The sequence below is a fragment of the Pantherophis guttatus genome, chromosome 1 (assembly GCF_059756535.1).
Source record: "Pantherophis guttatus breed Tessera chromosome 1, ASM5975653v1, whole genome shotgun sequence".
Lineage (NCBI taxonomy): Eukaryota > Metazoa > Chordata > Lepidosauria > Squamata > Colubridae > Pantherophis > Pantherophis guttatus.
Genome location: NC_142063.1, coordinates 334543263 through 334561345, shown reverse-complemented (window position 1 = coordinate 334561345; position 18083 = coordinate 334543263). Strand labels below are relative to the sequence as shown.

The window sequence follows — 18083 nt, the reverse complement described above, 5'->3', positions numbered from 1 at the left end:
TTGAAAGCACATAAAAAATGCAAGTAGAAAACTAGGGACCACCTTTGATGGGAAGGTAACAGCGTTCCGTGAGCCTTTGGCATTTAGTCATGCCGGCCACATGATCACAGAGACGTCTTCGGACAGCACTGGCTCTTTGGCTTTGAAACGGAGATGAGAAACCCCCCCCCAGAGTCAGGAACGACTAGCACATATGTGCGAGGGGAACCTTATCCTTTACCAACTGACAATGTCTCTTCACTAGTAAAACTCTCCCCACCTAGCTGTCAAACTGATTATTAAATTAGTATTGCTGCTTGCTTTTTTTTTAAATGCAAAGAAATGTCACAACAGAGGGCAATACTTAGCTTGCTTTAGTCAAACTCAAAAAATCTGAGAAAAGTTTGATGTGGTTGGCACTTGGAGGGAGAATATTAGGAAGTCCAGATCTGTAGCCTAGATGGTAAAGTGAAAAAAAAATATCTGGAAAATTGAAAAAAATGGCACTATTCTGGCCTACTGTAATTAAGAAAATAATATATATGGAAGTCAGCACTTAGATGACTTTGGCAGAGCTTGGAAAGGGAAACGGTGTTAGCCCTGATTAGTATTAGAATGAGAGACCAGCAGGTGATACATTGGGAGGTTAAAAAGAAATCATTAAAAAGGCAATTGCGAAGCACTTCCACATTGTTTCCAAGAAAATAACACAGACATATCCATGAAATCTTCAGGAATTGGAATTCAATTCAAGTTTTCCTTACTTACATTCAGAAAGAAAAAAAAAAGAAAGTCATGGGGTATAGATGGGTTCCCTCTTGTAGTGAAGCACCACACTTCTATATATTTGTTTGCTTTTAGGTTTTATTCCTCAAAATGTTGCTATTGGAATGAGGGTTGAGAAAAATAGCAATTTAAAGGCTGTCTGGGGACCCTCAGGTCATACCGTATTTAAAGCAAGATACTTATAAGAAGCCTTTCAGAGACATAACTATTAAAGTCCCAAAGGTGTTTTTTTTCAAAAGGCAACTGGACTTTCTTTGTTTTTCCTTGAAGACATTTCACTTCTCATCCAAGAAGATTCTTCATTTCCTGAAATGAAGAGCCTTGATAGTACAGTGGTCTAATGCACCCTGTTATTAACACAGCTGCCTGCAATTACTACAGGTTCGAATCTCACCAAGGCTCAAGCCTTCCATCCTTTCTAAGGTAGGTAAATTGAGGACCCAATTGTGGGGGCAATAAGCTGACTTTGTATAAATATACAAAAGGATGAAGGCTATTGCTTAGCGCATTGTAAGCCGCCCTGAGTCTCTGGAGAAGGGCGGCATATAAATCAAATTAAAAAAAAAATGTCTTCAAGGGAAAAAACCAAAGAATGTCCAGTTGCCTTTTGAAAAAACACCTTTGGGACAACCATGACCTGGATGACTGAGAAACTCCACAGACATAACCATTTTAGCATTCTTCAGGTGGGAGGCTGATAGTAAACAATTTCAGCCGTCAAAATTCACTGGTATGAAGTAGCTTGGGCTCCAGCATTTATAACAGGGGTGTCAAATTCAAGGCCTGTGGGCTGGATCTGGCACACTGGGTGCTTTGATCTGGCCCGCAGGGCTGCCCTGGAAACAGCAAAGGACCGGTCTGTGGTGCCTCTCAGCAAAAGCAGAACTTGGGAGGGCCGCACATAGCCATCCCAGGCTCCGTTTTCAGCCAGGACAGCCTCCTACTGCCTTCTGCCAGCAAAATTGAAACTCAGGGGGGCCGCACCCAGCCACCCCCAAGCTCCATTTTCTCTGGCAGAGGCCTGCAGGAGGCCGTTGCAGCTGAAAACAGGGCCTAGGAGCCCATTTTCACTGGCAGAGCGCTTGGGCCACCACAGGCACCCCAACATGAGTGATATCATGCTGGCCATGCCTACCCTGGCCACATCCACCCCGGCCTCCAAAAGTCAAACACAACCCTGATGCAGCCCTCAATGAAATTGAGTTTGATACCCCTGATCTATATGAATTGCACACTTATCTATATGAATGATCTATATAAATGGTCACTCTTGGACAGTGGGGTCACATCAGGGGTGAAATCCAGCAGGTTCTGACCGGTTCTGCAGAACCGGCAGCGGAAAATTTGAGTAGTTCAGAGAACCAGCAAATACCACCTCTGGCTGGCCTCAGAGTGGGGTGGAAATGGAGATTTTGCAATGTCCTTCCCCCAGGAGTGGGGAGGGAATGGAGATTTTGCAGTATCCTTCCCCTGCCATGCCCACCAAGCCACGCCCTCCAAGCCACATCATGCCCAGCAAGCCACACCCACAGAACCGGTAGTAAAAAAAATTGGATTTCACCACTGGGTCACATTGCTCATCTCTGTCAAAAATGGAGCTTTCCAATTAAACTGGGAGCAAACTGGCACTCAGGTGGGTTCTGTCAGGTGCAAGAAACCAGGAGCCAAGCTTGAGATAAAAAAGCACAGCAAGTTTATTCCATGTAACCTGTACACAAGAACCTGATCTACTAACATCAAGGTGAATTGGCACCAGATGACAGACAATAGACTTCAAGGGGGCAGGACTTAGGTCTCTTTTGGGGATGTAGACTCCAAACAGATGATGCATTTGACCCTGCCTTCAGGCTCCCCCTGGTCATCTCCTACTGGTGCCTGTAAAATGTTCATGTGGAAATGATGTACTTTCAAGTGAAAAAGCAAAATCTGAAATTAAGCTGAGGTCTATTTTCCATCCCATCACAGTTCCTAGAATTCGGTCCATATGAAGTCACTGGAAATGTTATGATATTATTTGGGAGCTTCCAAAGTTACTTTTTTTAGGACTTTTTTTTAGGGATGTGGTGGCTCAGTGGCTAAGACGCTGAGCTTGTCAATCGAAAGGTTGGCAGTTCAGTGGTTCGAATCCCTAGTGCCGTGTAACGGAGTGAGCTCCCGTTACTTGTCCCAGTTTCTGCCAACCTAGCAGTTCGAAAGCACGTAAAAAATGCAAGTAGAAAAATAGGGACCACCTTTGGTGGGAAGGTAACAGCGTTCCATGTGCCTTTGGCGTTTAGTCATGCCAGCCACATGACCATGGAGATGTCTTCGGAGAGCGCTGGCTCTTCGGCTTTGAAACGGAGATGAGCACCGCCCCCTAGAGTCGAGAACGACTAGCACGTATGCGCACAGGTTGCTGTGGGAGCAACCTGTGCGCTTCCACAGAGAGGGCCTCCTCGGGGTGCCATTAGCCAAACGATGTAGGCTGGTGACCCCCAGGGGTAGGGCCTTCTCTGTGGGGGCACCTACGCTCTGGAATCAGCTGCCCCCAGAGATAAGGAGAATCCAAGACCTCGGTACCTTCCGCCGTGCCCTTAAAACTTTCTTTTTTCAGCAAGTCGGGCTGGCTTAACATATTTTTTAACATATTTTTAAATATTTTTAATTGGTTTGTTATCTTAAATTGGGGCCAAATTAATATATATCCTTTTAATTGTTTTTAATGTTTGTATTGTATATTTTAATCTGGCTGTACACCACCCTGAGTCCCTCGGGAGAAGGTGCGGTATATAAATTCGAAATAAAGTAAATAAATAAATAAATGTGCAAGGGGAACCTTTACCTAAAGATACTTTAGCCCCATAATAACCCAGTTTGGAAACTTCCATCTCTGTACCACCTCATCTTTTCCTCTTTTCCCTTTCTATTAAGAATGTAAACAAAGAAGAGAAAGAAAAAGAAAAAAATCAGTGTGGTTTCTGGTGTATATGTGCTAAATATTGGGTCAGGACATTTTTTTTCCTGTCTGGAGCAAAGATCACCCTTTCTTTACTCCATTTGACAAGTTGAAAGCAGGCAGATTGGCATTTTGTGATGAAATCACTTGTTCCAGCAATGTCTGAAGAGAAGGTCAAGGTCTCCTCCCTCTCATAAAAGGGAAAAAAAGAAGAGCTGGAGCAGGAGTAATTCAAAAGAGGGGGAATTAGATTTCTATAGCCTCTTTGTATGACAGAGCTACCATGTGGTTTATGTAGTGTGTGTGTTTGTACAAATAGGATGCCTACAGAAGGCTGAAAGATTCTCTGCTATAGGCATAGTCCCTCACAGATTCACTGAAAGGACATTAGGAGAAAAGGCAGATGATGGAGATCTACAGTAAGTATGTTGACTCACCTCCAACGGCAGGTTCCATGCGATGTATACATGGGACTTGTAATCATCCATCCACACCTCGGCCACCCGCAGTGCGTTCCTCTTGGTGTAGAAGCCAATGTTATTGTTGTACGGCTTCTTCTTGCGCTCAATGTGGGCCACTCGAGAGCAAGGGAGAACCTCCATGCTGCCACCACACAGCCACACCTGGAAAGATTGAGACAAAGGAGAAAAGTCAACAACAGAAAGTCAGTAACTGGAAACAACCCCATATTCGCAAACATCATAACCAGGGGTGGGCTGCTGGGGGGTTGCAGGGGTTAGGGAGAACTGCTAGCTAAGATTCTGTGCAGTTCAGAGAACCTCCAAATCCCACTCTTAGCTGGCCCCACCCACCCCACCCTGCCCCTCTCCGGAGTCCCCACACAGCCCGTTTTGAATGTAGGTAAGTGCAGGGCATGCGTGGAGGCTCTGGGAGGGTGAAAAATGGGCCTACCAGAATTTTGGGAAGGCCAGAAATGAGTCCGGCCTCCAGAAGGCCTCTGGAGTCTGGGTAGGCCATTTTCGCCCTCCTGGAGGCTTGAGCAAAGCCTCCGGAGCCTGGGGAGGGCAAAACCATGCCCCCCGCCATGGTGCAGGAGGCTAACTAGGCCACACTCACCATGGCCACGCCCACCCAGCAACTGGGCAGAGAACCCCTTGCTAAAATGTTTCAAGCCCATCCCTGATCCTAACCTCCCTCAGTATCCTCCTAAGTGGTATCTTTCAGATCCATTTCATTGCCCTAGGACAGGGTGTCAAACTCAAGGCCCGCGGGCCGGATCCTGCCCATGGGGTGCTTAAATCTGGCCCACGGGGCTGCCCTGGAAACAGCAAAGGACCAGCCTGTGGTGCCTCTGCCAGTGAAAATGGAGTTTGGGAGGCTGCGTGCGGTATCCCGGGCCCCATTTTCGCTGGCAGAGGGCTGCAGGAGGCCTCACGGCCAGAAACAGGGCCAAGAGGGGGCTGCACATGGTCCCGCCGACCTCCATTTTTGCTGGCAGAGGGCTGCAGAAGACCATCGCAGCTGCCACCCCCCCTCCTGCGGTCACATGCAACCCTGATGCAGCCCTCAGTGAAATCGAGTTTGACACCCCTGCCCTAGGACATCTGGAAGATTTGCATTACTCAGTGTAAATGAGGTGTATCCAGCAAGCCATAGTGGCCCAAAAAGGAGAAATATGTATGATGATTTCCTGCCTATGCTCTATTCTTTTGTACTTGCATTGTTTCCCCCGCCCCCAATAATTTTATTAAGGACTATATTGAACAAGTAAAACCAATGCAACAATGTAGTAGAGAAATACATTAAAATTATTTAAAATTTTAAGTGCAGAAGGGGGGAAAAACATCAGATGTGTTAAGGCACTGGACTAGAAACCAGAAGGCAGAGGAACAGGGTGTCAAAAGGTAGCGCGTTTTCTCCAACATCATATAAAATATATAAAAATGATCAACCAGACAATACACGTCTATTCATCTATATAGACAACACAGCAGTGGCTGCACCAGAATCAGCTTTTGATGAGATAGCTGGGAAAATCTGGTAGCACTTGAGGAATTAGGATGATATTATACTGTCAACCACTTGAAGCCCAAACCGCAGAAGACCCAAGTCTGTGCTTTCCACCTTCAAAATTGAGATTCAAGGGAAGGGTTGGATGATATGTGGCAAGGGGACCAATTACAGCACTGTTGAATACCAAAATATCACGGTGTGACACTGGATGAGATACTCTCTTTTAAAACGCATTGCCTCAACACCAAGTCTAAAGTCATCTTGAGAAATAATATCATCAGGAAAATGATCAATTACACATAGGGAGCTCAGCCATCCATGAGGCACACATCAGCTTTGGCCCTAAGTGTCTCTGTAGAAGAGCATGCTGTTGGTATGCAAATAATAATTCTCTATAGAGATTGCAATTTTAGGGACGGGGGTGTCTTTTGGCTTTACCTTCAATACTGCTCCAGAGTGGATGCATCTGCACACGCAAAACAAGTTGACGTTGCCATCAATGAAGCAGTATATTTAGTGAAAGGATGCCTCTAACACAGGGGTCCCCAATCTGTGAGCCATGGCCCACTACCGAGCCATGGCCTGTTGGCAACTGGGATGGGTGAGTGGCTGGCCAGCGCGCATGTGTGCAAGCACACTGGACTAGTGTCGTGCGGGCACTAGTGTCACCATGAGCATTGCACGGGTGCTAGCATCGGTGCAAGCATCACGTGGGTGCTAGCATCAGCACCAGCATCATACAGGTGTGCATGGCCTTGTTTGCATTGCCCGCACACTCATGGGCCCATTTGCACAGGTGCAGGCACGCATAAAGGTGCCTACCCCTCTCTCCCCTCCAAGCCGCCAACCCAGAAAGGTTGGGGAACTCTGCTCTAACCTACATCAACTGAGAATTTATAGCCTCTCATGGGAATTGCCCCACCTAAGATCAGGAGAGAAGTAACAGCAGATGCCTAGAGAACTAAGCAAGAAAATGATCCTTGACACCCTTTGAATGGACGTACTTTATGGCAAGACTCTTGATGGTACGTAAGAGCAAAACAGAATTGAAAGATGGAGGAAGGAAACCATTGAGCCAAGGAATAACATTAAAGGAGGATAGGGCTGAAGGATCTGAGCTCCGTTATACTACCCTCCCTGAATTGGCAGAGTGCCTAAGTATAAGACTAATATGCTCAATTGGAGGCTGTTAGCAGATAACAATATGCCATGTGAATCAGTGGTGGTATTCAGCTGGTTCTAACCGGTTCGGGTGAACCAGTAGTGGTGGTGGCGGGAAGCTCCGCCCACTCACCCGGATGTAATCATGTCCCATTTTTGACGCTCTGCGCATACGTGGAAGATCCTGTGCATGCGCAGAGGTAGAGCGTGCTCGCAAAGTGAGCATGTGTGCGCTCACATTGGCGAACCGGTAGCGAAGGTAAGTGAATACGGCCCCTGGTGTGAATATGGAGAGATTCAGAGCCCAGCCCATCTTCTACTATGTCAGTTACTGCCAGAAACATGTACTGACAATGGCTTATTTTTGGCCAACGACAAAGCCAAGAAGGTGACTTGGTTTTGGCCAATCTCTCTCTCTCTCTCTCTCCTCCCCCCCCCCCAAGTTCACTTCACAGGGTTGTCATTGTGGGGGAAATAGGAGGAGGAAGGAGTATTAGGTATTTGAGTATTTGAGCTATTTATAAAAATAATAATGGTAAAATTTTAAAAAATCTAAAAAGAGAAAAGAAAAAGTAAATTTCCCCCTCATCCCCAGCAAGTATTATACACATCACAAATTATCACATCTTTTAAAATGCAATCAAACATTCCTGCATTCCATAGCTCAGCCAATTTTCTATAAGCCCATCTCTAAATCTTCATGTTTTCTTACTTATCAGTAAAAGGCAAGTAAAGGTGATCAAAAATAACACCTTAAGTATTTATATCTCCACTTCCATTTAAATAAATTGCCCCTAACCCTTCTCTTTAAATAATCAAAGCCCAATTCATCATCCAGTCCCAATCAAAAGAAATCATTAAATATCATCAGAAATAGCAACCCATTATTTATCTGGAAAAAAAAAAAACCTAAGTATTACAAATTATATCCAATACCCCCAAGTAAACATTACCATAAATAAAAATCCTCATTCAATTTGTTAAAAAAAAAAAGACATCACCAGAAATAACAGTCCATTATTTTAACCATGATCAAATAAATCAGTGTTGTATTTTTCTTCTTTTCCCACAAAAGAAGTTCTAACATCTGTTTCTCCTAGTTTCTTTATCTCTTCTTTCAAAATTCTTATCATCTTTCTGTAGTTCCAATATATTAACTCCAGCAAATCCTTTCTGTGCTTTAAAATCATCAGCAAATTACATTTGTAGATCCATTATTCCCATCTCTTTCTTATGGGTTATAATTCTTAAATCCTTAAAATCACTTCAGTTTTATTCAATGAAGCTTCTTCCTTTTCAGTAGCACATTTTAGTTCTATTATACAGTTAAATAACTTGAAAACCTCTTATACCCAAATATCAAACAATTCTTTTAGGGATGCCATCTAGTACCCTCGAGTATTGAATGTTCAAAGTTATCTTTTCTGCTTAAATGTGAACAAAACAAATTTTTCCACAAGAAAGCATTCTCTTAATTAACATCAAAGTTCTTCTTTAATTCAAATCCAACTAACCTTTAGTCTGTTTAAAACTTTCCAAAATCAACACTATTGTCACCTTCTTGCTGAACATTTTTTTTAAATAAAATCCCCACTAGCACATTTAAGTTACTTTCTTTCTAAATGGATTGAAGAACTCAACCAGCTAATGTCAAATTTATGATTATGAATGTTTCTCAATATTTAACATACAATAAATATAAATAAAACACAAAGGGATTGAAAAGATGAGGTATGATTGAATATTGAGTCCAAAAACAAGGCTATGTTAACAGCTCTGAGCATGATGAAATCTCACAGCTCCTGGCTGAATATAAGCGAGTTCAAAAACATCAGTTTCTGCTGTCTGCTCACCCAAAAAACCCAGCTGTCTTATGTACATTTGGACGATCTCAGGATCTCTCCTTGGTCCAGAGAGAATTTTTGGCAGCCTGGACGCGGCATCCAGCTTCCTTTTGGCTGTAATGTGTCCTGTGATCCACAACAGTTCAATTTCCCATTTATCACCAAAAGTGATTCCCTTTTCTACTTGCACGGAGGCCTCTTATGCAAGTATGTAAAGTGCCACATTTTCATTGTAACACCAAATATCTAGTTTAAGTGACTTACTCAGAGGCACACTGGACTAGCATCATGTGGGAACTAGTGTCACCATGAGCATTGCACGGGTGCTAGCATCGGTGCAAGCATCACGTGGGTGCTAGCATCACCACAAGCATCACACAGGTGTGCATGGCCTTGTTTGCATTGCCCACACACTCACAGACCCATTTGCACAGGTGCAAATGGACATAAAGGTGCCTGTCACTCTCTCCCCTCCAAGCCACCAACCCAGAAAGGTTGGGAAACTCTGCTCTAACCTACACCAACTGAGAACTTATAGACTCTCATGGGAATTGCCCCACCTAAGATCAGGAGAGAAGTAACAGCAGATGCCTAGAGAACTAAGCACGAAAATGATCCTTGACACCCTTTGAATGGACGTACTTTATGGCAAGACTCTTGATGGTACGTAAGAGCAAAACAGAATTGAAAGATGGAGGAAGGAAACCATTGAGCCAAGGAATAACATTAAAGGAGGATACAGCTGAAGAATCTGAGCTCTGTTATACTTCATTCATCACCAAAACTGATTCCTTTTTCTACTTGCACTGAGACCTCTTATGCAAATATGTAAAGTGCCAGGTTTTCATTGCAACACCAAATACCTAGTTTAAATGACTTACCCAGAGGGGACAAAAAAAGAGAAGAAATCATTCTCACTAATACATGATCAGGATGCACAAAAGCTAGTATGGCATTCCTGAGACTCTGTCAGACCTCCTGTTCAATGAGGGACCTACAAAGTGAGATGTACCTCCGCTTAAATACTAGGGCTGTTCAACACTTCAGATTCATGAACACATAGAAAAGGGCATGACAGCTTTAAGGTGTTGCCAACAGGTGCATCAAACCCAAGCCACCAGTGAAATCTAATTGAGTCCAATATCTATGGAGATTCTCAGTCATCCAGTCATGGTTGTCCGAAAGGTGCTTTTTCAAGAGGCAACTGGACTTTCTGTTTTTTCTTTGAAGATGTTTCGCTTCTCATCCAAGAAATATCAACTCTGAAGAAGCTCCTTGGATGAGAAGCAAAACGTCTTCAAAGAAAAACCAGAAAGTCCAGTTGCCTCTTGACAACGCACCTTTCGGACAACCAATTGAGTCTAGTTTCAAAGAATTTGCTTATAGACAAAATCTTGCTAGTAGGCAAAATCTTACCAGATTACAGCTATAACATTCTCACTCTAGGACATGACCAGGTGAGCCTGAGGGCGGGGTCAAATGCATCATCATCAGTCTCAAGTCCCTTTGCACCCACAAGAGATCTAAGTCCAGGCATCTTGAATTCCTCTGATTCTTATCTCCCACTCATTTCCCTTGACTGTTAGTAGTTCAGATTTTTGTAAAGAGCATAAGCTTGCAAAAACCTTTATATTCATTTGAACTTCCTGGACTTCTGATTTTCCCATGCTTGACATTCACCTAATAGATTTATCCTGGGAGATTCCAGGGTGTGACTACCCTGAACTTTTTCCTCTCTTCTCCATCCAGTTCAGGACTATGCAGTCTCTTGAATGGGGCCCCTCTCTGGGAATGTGCGATGCCATTGCTGAAATTTCCCCTATCTCAGAGGTCCTCAACCCCTGGGCTGTGGCCCACTGCCGGGCCACGGCCTATTCAGAACTGGGCCATGCAAGAGGCGGGCCACCATGCACAGGTGTGTACACCTCGTGTGCACATGCTCAGCTCAACTTGCACAAGTGGCAGGTCAGCGCACACATGCATGCCGAGCTCGACTTGCCGTCCAGCTGCATGTGCACGCACATGCATGCAGTCTCATTGCTCACCCAAGTTGAGCTGCTTCCAAGTACATGCCAGCTTTCCCACTTGCAGGACCTGGTTCTCCACTCTCCCATAGCCGGGAGCCACAAAGTTTGGGGACCACTGCCCTATCTCCTTCTTCAACCACACATTCCATCACAGGGTGAATGCTCCAAAATAACCTTTTGGAAATCAAACCAGGCACTGTGTGGCTCTATTATCTCTCCTCCAGAAGAGAATGCATTATCTTTAGACAACATCTGCCCCACTGTTGAACAGCTGCGGTCATTAAAGAACTTTGCTTGATGTTACCCCAAATCTGTTCCCCTGTGGTGTCCATCCTTTAATTCTGAACAAATGAACAATGGAAAATAAATCTGCCCTTTCTCCCAGCTGACAGCCCTTCAGATGTTTTAAGACAGCTCTCATAGCATCCCTTAATCTTGTCTTCTCAAGCGTAGTACATAGCCAGCTCTTTCCACCATTCTTCCTTTGATTGATTTCAAACACTTTAGCATCCTAGACGCTTATCTCCGGACCTTCAGAAGTAATCACTGAATGTCACACCTTCAAGTAACTTTGATCCCTTTGCTAATGACTAGCCCAGTAGAGGTGACAAGCTATAGCTGGGCCAATATTCATTTCAGAACTTCTCTTAGAAAGTGATTCCGTCAATGTAATAATCTGGTTCAAATCTAAGTTCTGAACCGAGTTGAAAACTAAAATTGAATCAGATGACTCCAGATTGAATTGAAATGCTACATACCTTTGCTATAGTGGCGAATATCTGTAGCTCAGGTGTAGGATGAGGGTAAAGGTTCATTCTCTGAACTTGTGGGTTGGTTTCTAAATGTTTCATTACCAGGCTAGGTAACATCTTCAGCGGAGTTTAGGGGATGCCAGTATCAGTGATACTTAGGCGTGGGTGTGTCAACTCTGTCCCACACCTGAAGCCCTTATAAACAGAACACTGACACTGACATCCCATAAACTCCGCTGAAGATGTTACCTAGCCTGGTAACGAAACATTTGGAAACCAACCCACAAGCTTGGAGAACATGGGTGGGTTCTAAATTTTTTTACTACCGGTTCTGTGGGTGTGGCTTATTTTGTGGGCGTGGTTTGATAGTCATGTGACAATTCTTTAGGATTTAGCAGAGGTACTGGTCTACCAGGCTTTTAACTGCTTGCAGAGCTGTACCGGTCTACCCATTTGTTTTTCAAGCATCCTGGTCTACCCATTTGTTTTTTGGAGTGGCCCGGTCTACTCATTTGTTTTTGGAGGCACCGGTCTACCACCACACTGCCTTTTAACACTGATCAGCTGTTGGGCGGCCCTTTGAAGCCCCGTGGCAAGAGTTTAAACAGTTTTTTTTCCTTCTAGCCATCAGCTGGGACTCGGGAGGCAGTGAATAGATGGGGGGCGGGGCCAAATAAAAGGTAAGAATAACGTGGGCAGGGCAGGAGGGCCCAGCTCCCGAACAAAGAGAACTGGTTCGGTGACATATCGTCACCGCTACCGGCTCGGCGGAACCGGGAGGAACCCACCACTGTTGGCAAATGAACCTTTACCCTCATACTACTACCCCTGTCAGCATTTTGATGGACTCTTGTGTACATGCAAAAGCATTTTTCTGAACAGAATTCTTGGACCTGACTTGCAAATCTGAACTGGATTGCCTGAATCAACAGGGAAGTTTCCATTGGACTGGTGTGATTTTTCAAACTGAGTCACCAATGCGTGACTCATGCCTCCCCAATCTCCACCAGACATAATGGGAAAATCATCTTTTTCCTCACCTAGAATATCCCAAGACACAATAGCATTATTATTTTTGTCTGTGTAAGTGTGATTTGCAACATTTATTATGAAAGGTTTGCTTGTAACAACATGGAAATAAACTGTGTTCTGTGATGCGGTCAGGAAGAAGGAGGCTTTGAGCAAAATATTCTGAAGAGGATCCATATACACACCCATATGCACGAATAGGTGGTCCTCAACTCACAACAGTTCATTTAGTAACCATTCAAAGTTACAACGGCACTGAAAAACGATCACACTTACAACCGTTGCAGCATTTCCGTGGTCACATGATCAAAATTCAGATGCTTGACATATTTATGACAGTTGCAATGTCCCGGGGTCCCGTCATCATCTTTTGCAACCTTCTGATAAACAAAGTCAATGGGGAAGCCAGATTCCTAAATTACTAACTTAACACCTACAGTGATTAATTGAACACCCGTGGCAAGAAGACTTGTAAAAGGGAGCAAAACTTGCTTAACAAATGACTCACTTAGCAACAGAAATTTTGGGCTCAATTGTGGTCGTAGGTCGAGGTCTACCTGTATATGGTTGTGGAATATAGTAAGGAGGTGGATTCCCAGGACGGAGGGGCTGCATTCCAGAGGTGTAAGAGACAACTCAGCCCAGATATTATGTGTGATAGAAAGAAGGTGAAGGCAGCCCCTCCCTAATAGTTCCCAACGTATATTGTAGATGCTGATTACTATCAGTAATCTGTCCTTGGTCTGTGTGAATTTTTTGTCTATAGGTGTGAAACAATGAAGAATTTAGCTTGGAAAAATCATAATGTCCTGTAATCTGCAACTCTTACATTGCAGAAACATTTGGACCACACATCTTGACCAGGGTGAAGCAATAGACACAATTTACATAGACTTCTGCAAAGCCTTTGATTCAGTGGTGCACGACAAACTACTGCTGAAACTTAGTTCTTAAGGCATCTCCAGACCCCTGCACAAGTGGACTCAGTTGTTATATCCTCAAACCCCCACAGCTTCAACCGTCAACATGTACAAGGTAGCAAGTATAAGTATGAACGTAAGCATGAAAAAGAGGAAGTAAATACAGATAAATGGGGACAATAAGACAGGGATGGTAGGCACACTATCTACCGGTAGGCACACTATCTACCATGGACCTCACCCCATTCCTAAGAGGTCCGTAAAGGGGGCGTGCATAAGCGCACCAGCATGCCTACCGTCCCTGTCTTACTGTCCCCATTTATCTGTATTTACTTCCTCTTTTTCATGCTTATGTTCATAGTTATACTTGCTACCTTGTACATGTTTGACAAACAAATAAAATAAAAATAAATAATTAATTTGGAGCCTGGTCCATACACAAAAACACATCCTGGCTATTTCAGCCCTCCATTTTATCTCCCCTGCCAATTTTCTCTTCGTAATGTTCATTTCTCTCCACTCACTCTCCCCCACTTTTTTCTGTCTTTCTTGTTATCAGGCATATGGACCCAGGACTCTTACAGTGCTGTCTCTCCTCTTTAACTTTTTAAAGGCGTTGAATTGCAATCCAGAGCCAAGCTGTACGTGAGCTCTGCAACTTCCTGTCTTAGAAGAGGCTCCAGGGAAAGGAAGATGGGGCTGACAGGAAAGCTTCTGAACTTAATTTTGTTACAGAAGTGTGGTGCCGAAGATGTGTGGTGTTGCATTTCAAAGCCGTGTGTCTTGAGGTGGTGGTGGTGGGAAGATTTGCAGAATTGCACACTGCATCCGAGCCCGTGTTTGATTCCACTCCTTCCCAAGAAATAAATTGCTGTCGTTCCTTTAACTACAAAGCAGGAACAAAGAACTCACCTTTTGGATCCTGAAGGACTCGGCCTCAAGGTGTGTTGGTGGAAGATAAGGACCAAGCAGGAACAAATACAGCCAAACTGACTCTGACAATTACATGGCCTCAAATATGTATGAAATCAAATGCAGAAGTGACTGGGCAGATAACAAGGATGCTATAAAGAGGGCGAGGAGGAGGAGGGGGGGAGGAGGAATTGAATGTTCAATAAAGTTGACTTGTTCACAGCAGCTAGAATTATATCAATTAGTTAGTTAGTTAGTTAGTTTATTATATTTATATACCGCCCTTCTCCCGAGGGACTCAGGTCAGTGAACAGCCATGGTAAAAACAAATGTACAACAAAATTAAAAACTTATTAAAATAATTCAATCATTCGGCCAAATTTAAAGCATCCAACTAAGATCATTTAAAACCCCTATCAAAACCCAATTTAAAAACCTTTATCCTGTCAATCCAGCTTGCTGGAATAATAGGGTCTTCAGAGCGTGATGGAAGGCACGGAGGTCGGGGATCCTTCGTATGTCTGGGGGCAGTTCATTTCATAGGGCTGGAACCCCCATAGAGAAGGCTCTCCCCCTGGGGGTCGCCAGCCTACACTGTTTGGCTGACGGCACCCTGAGGAGGCCCTCTCGGTGGGAGCGTATTGGTCAGTGGGAGGCAATCGGTGGCAGAATGCGGTCCTGTAGATAACCAGGTCCTAAGCCATGGAGCGCTTTAAAGGTGGTAACCAACACCTTGAAGCGCACCCGGAAGATCACCGGGAGCCAGTGCAGCTTGCGCAAGATGGGTGTTACATGGGAGCGATGAGTCGCCCCCATTATTACTTGCGCGGCTGCATTCTGGACCAGCTGGAGCCTCTGGGTGCTCCTCAAGGGGAGCCCCATGTAGAGAGCATTGCAATAGTCCAGCCGGCAAGTGACGAGGGCGTGAGTGACTGTGCGCAGGGCGTCCTGATTCAGAAAGGGATGCAACTGGGAGATCAGGCGAACCTGATAAAAGGCCCCCCTGGCCATGGCCGTCATATGATCTTCCAAGGACAGCCGTGAGTCCAGGAAGACGTCCAAGTTGCGAGCCCTCTCTGAGGGGGGTAAGATCTCATCCCCAATAGCCAGCGATGGTGTCAGCTGGCTATATCGGGTCGTCGGGAGCCACAGCCACTCAGTCTTGGAGGGGTTGAGTCTGAGCCTGTTCCTCCCCATCCAGATCCGCACGGCCTCCAGACAGCGGGACAAGGGCATCATTGGGGTGGCCTGGTGGGCGTGGCAGGGGAAGGATACAGCAAAATCTCCATTCCCACCCCACTCCAGGGGAAGGATACTGCAAACTCTTCATTCCCTCCCCACTCCTGGGGGAAGGATATTGCAAAATCTCCATTCCTACCCCACTCTGATACCAGCCAGAGATGGTATTTGCCGGTTCTCCGAACTACTCAAAATTTCCGCTACCGGTTCTCCAGAACCTGTCAGAACCTGCTGGATTTCACCCCTGAATTATATATGCTAAATATTGGAAAAATATGAACACCCCACCGGATGATGACATAATTAGGAAAATTTGGGATTGTGCTGAAATGAACAGATTAACATTAAAAATTAAAGATAAAGAAGACTCAAAATATTACAGGACATGGAATAAATTTTATGAATGGATAGAGACCAGAGGCAGAAATGAGAGGGAAGATTATGAATGTCAGTACAACAAAGATGTATAAAACTATGGATATAATATGGAAAAATTTGTAAATAAGCTAATGTAAGTAGAAACTTAGTTGAAGTTTTCTTTTATTTCCTTTTTTGTTGTTGTATTGTTGCAATTACTGTTAACATAGCACAATTACAGTTATTAGCATTGTTAGGAATATGACTATTACCTAACTTGTTGGGTTGGCAATATATAAACCATCAATGTATGTTTGCATTATATTGTATTGTATTGTATAGCTTAAAGACTGCTGTATTGTATCATATTGTGTACTGATTGGTTAGCTCTATTGCCAATGTCCTTAAGAGGGAGCTAGAAACATGGCTTGTTCTCTTTGTTGTTCTTGCTCTCTGATATCTCTATCTGACTTACTGTCTTACTGTTTGCAACTCTAGAAGAACTGTTCACTGTGTATGATTAATACGACTGGTATGAAGACTTTGTTTATTGGACTGTGTAAACTATAACACGACTCAGTGTATCTGTGTGGTGACTGTGCTTATTCATAACTACTCTCAACCACTTTCATGTGCACACCCTTGCTACTCAAGGGTTATTCCTTAATAAGCATATATGTTAAGATTTACCTAAGAAGTAGGATTTTATCTATGGGGGGTTAAGAATTATTTTTTTTAGAGGGTGTTAGTTTAATGGTTGGTTAAGCAATTTAGTTTATTGTTAAAAGTTAATAGAAATACCTTGTGTTCTGCTCTGGGAAGTCGGGGAGGGGGAGGGGGGTTGGGTGGGAGGGTTGTGGGAAAACTGTTTTTTTTTTTTTCACTAATAAAACTTTTTCAATAATAAAAAAAAAGATTTACCATTGGTCTCTCTCTGGCTTTGCTTTATTTGCATTGTTATCCTGACATGGCACTGTCTTTTTAATAAAATAAAATAAAATTTTAAATAAATAAATAAATAAAGTTGACTTGTTCACACCAGGCCTATACAAGTGATGATGTACAGGTATTCCTTGACATATGACCGTAATGGAGCTTGCCCATTTCGGTCATAAATTGTGATGGTCATAAAACAGGTGATCATAAAATCACCCAGATTTTACTATTATTATTTTTTTGTAGCAGATGTTATGTGATTCACCATGGTTGGTAAGCGCATTTGCAGTTCTTAAGCAAACCCATTGTTTGCTGTGGAGTGATTTTGCTGAAAACCAGAAATAAAGGCCAGTTTTAAAATAAAAAATGAAAATAGTCAAAAAGAAAAATTTGAGATTTTCTATCCCAATCCATATAATAAGTGTAGATACAGACCTCCAAGAAAGTAAGATTTTAAGAATGAAGATAATAAAGTAAAGGTAAAAGCTCCCTTTGCACATATGTGCTAGTCGTTCCTGACTCTAGGGGGCGGTGCTCATCACCGTTTCAAAGCCGAAGAGCCAGCGCTGTCCGAAGATGTCTCCATGGTCATCTGGCCAGCATGACTAAATGCCAAAGGCGCACGGAATGCTGTTACCTTCCCACCAAAGGTGGTCCCTATTTTTCTACTTGCATTTTTTACGTGCTTTCGAACTGCTAGGTTGGCAGAAGCTGGGACAAGTAACGGGAGCTCATACCGTTATGCGGCACTAGGGATTTGAACCGCTGAACTGCCGACCTTTCGATCGACAAGCTCAGCATCTTAGCCACTGAGCCACTGCGTCCCTTTAAGATAATGTGTATGTATCTTCCAATATTAAAAATTCTACCCTGTCTACAATAACAGTGAATTGCAACTCCCATCTTTGTAGCCACGGCCATTTACCTAGTGGGTAATGTGCTCCGGATAAAGCTGGATACAGATTTAATTCATTAAGACAGGTTACTCTAACCACAACGTTCAAGGCTGACATCTACATTCTACTCTCCTTTTTATCACTAAGAATATTACAAAACGGTCTGTCCTTGAAAAAATAAAACAAACCAAGAGATCTATTTCCTACCCACCACCCTTTTGCATAAACACATTTTCCCCCCTAGAAAAATCCTAAGAATAGGAACTAAGACCTTGGGAGGCTTTTGTTACTGTTGTTAATTAGTTAGTTAATTAATTTTATAGCACCCTAAATTGA

General features: G+C 43.6%; 1 protein-coding gene across 4 annotated transcripts in view; it reads right to left on the bottom strand.

Annotated features, from left to right (window-relative positions):
• GALNT17 (polypeptide N-acetylgalactosaminyltransferase 17) overlaps positions 1-18083 on the bottom strand; it is a 361062-nt gene that overhangs the window by 32464 nt on the left and 310515 nt on the right. For all 4 annotated transcript variants that reach the window (XM_034420811.3, XM_060693186.2, XM_087889549.1 and 1 more), the window contains one exon: positions 4138-4323. In XM_034420811.3, the coding sequence (XP_034276702.1) occupies positions 4138-4323 (186 nt within the window). The remainder of the gene's footprint in view (positions 1-4137; positions 4324-18083) is intronic.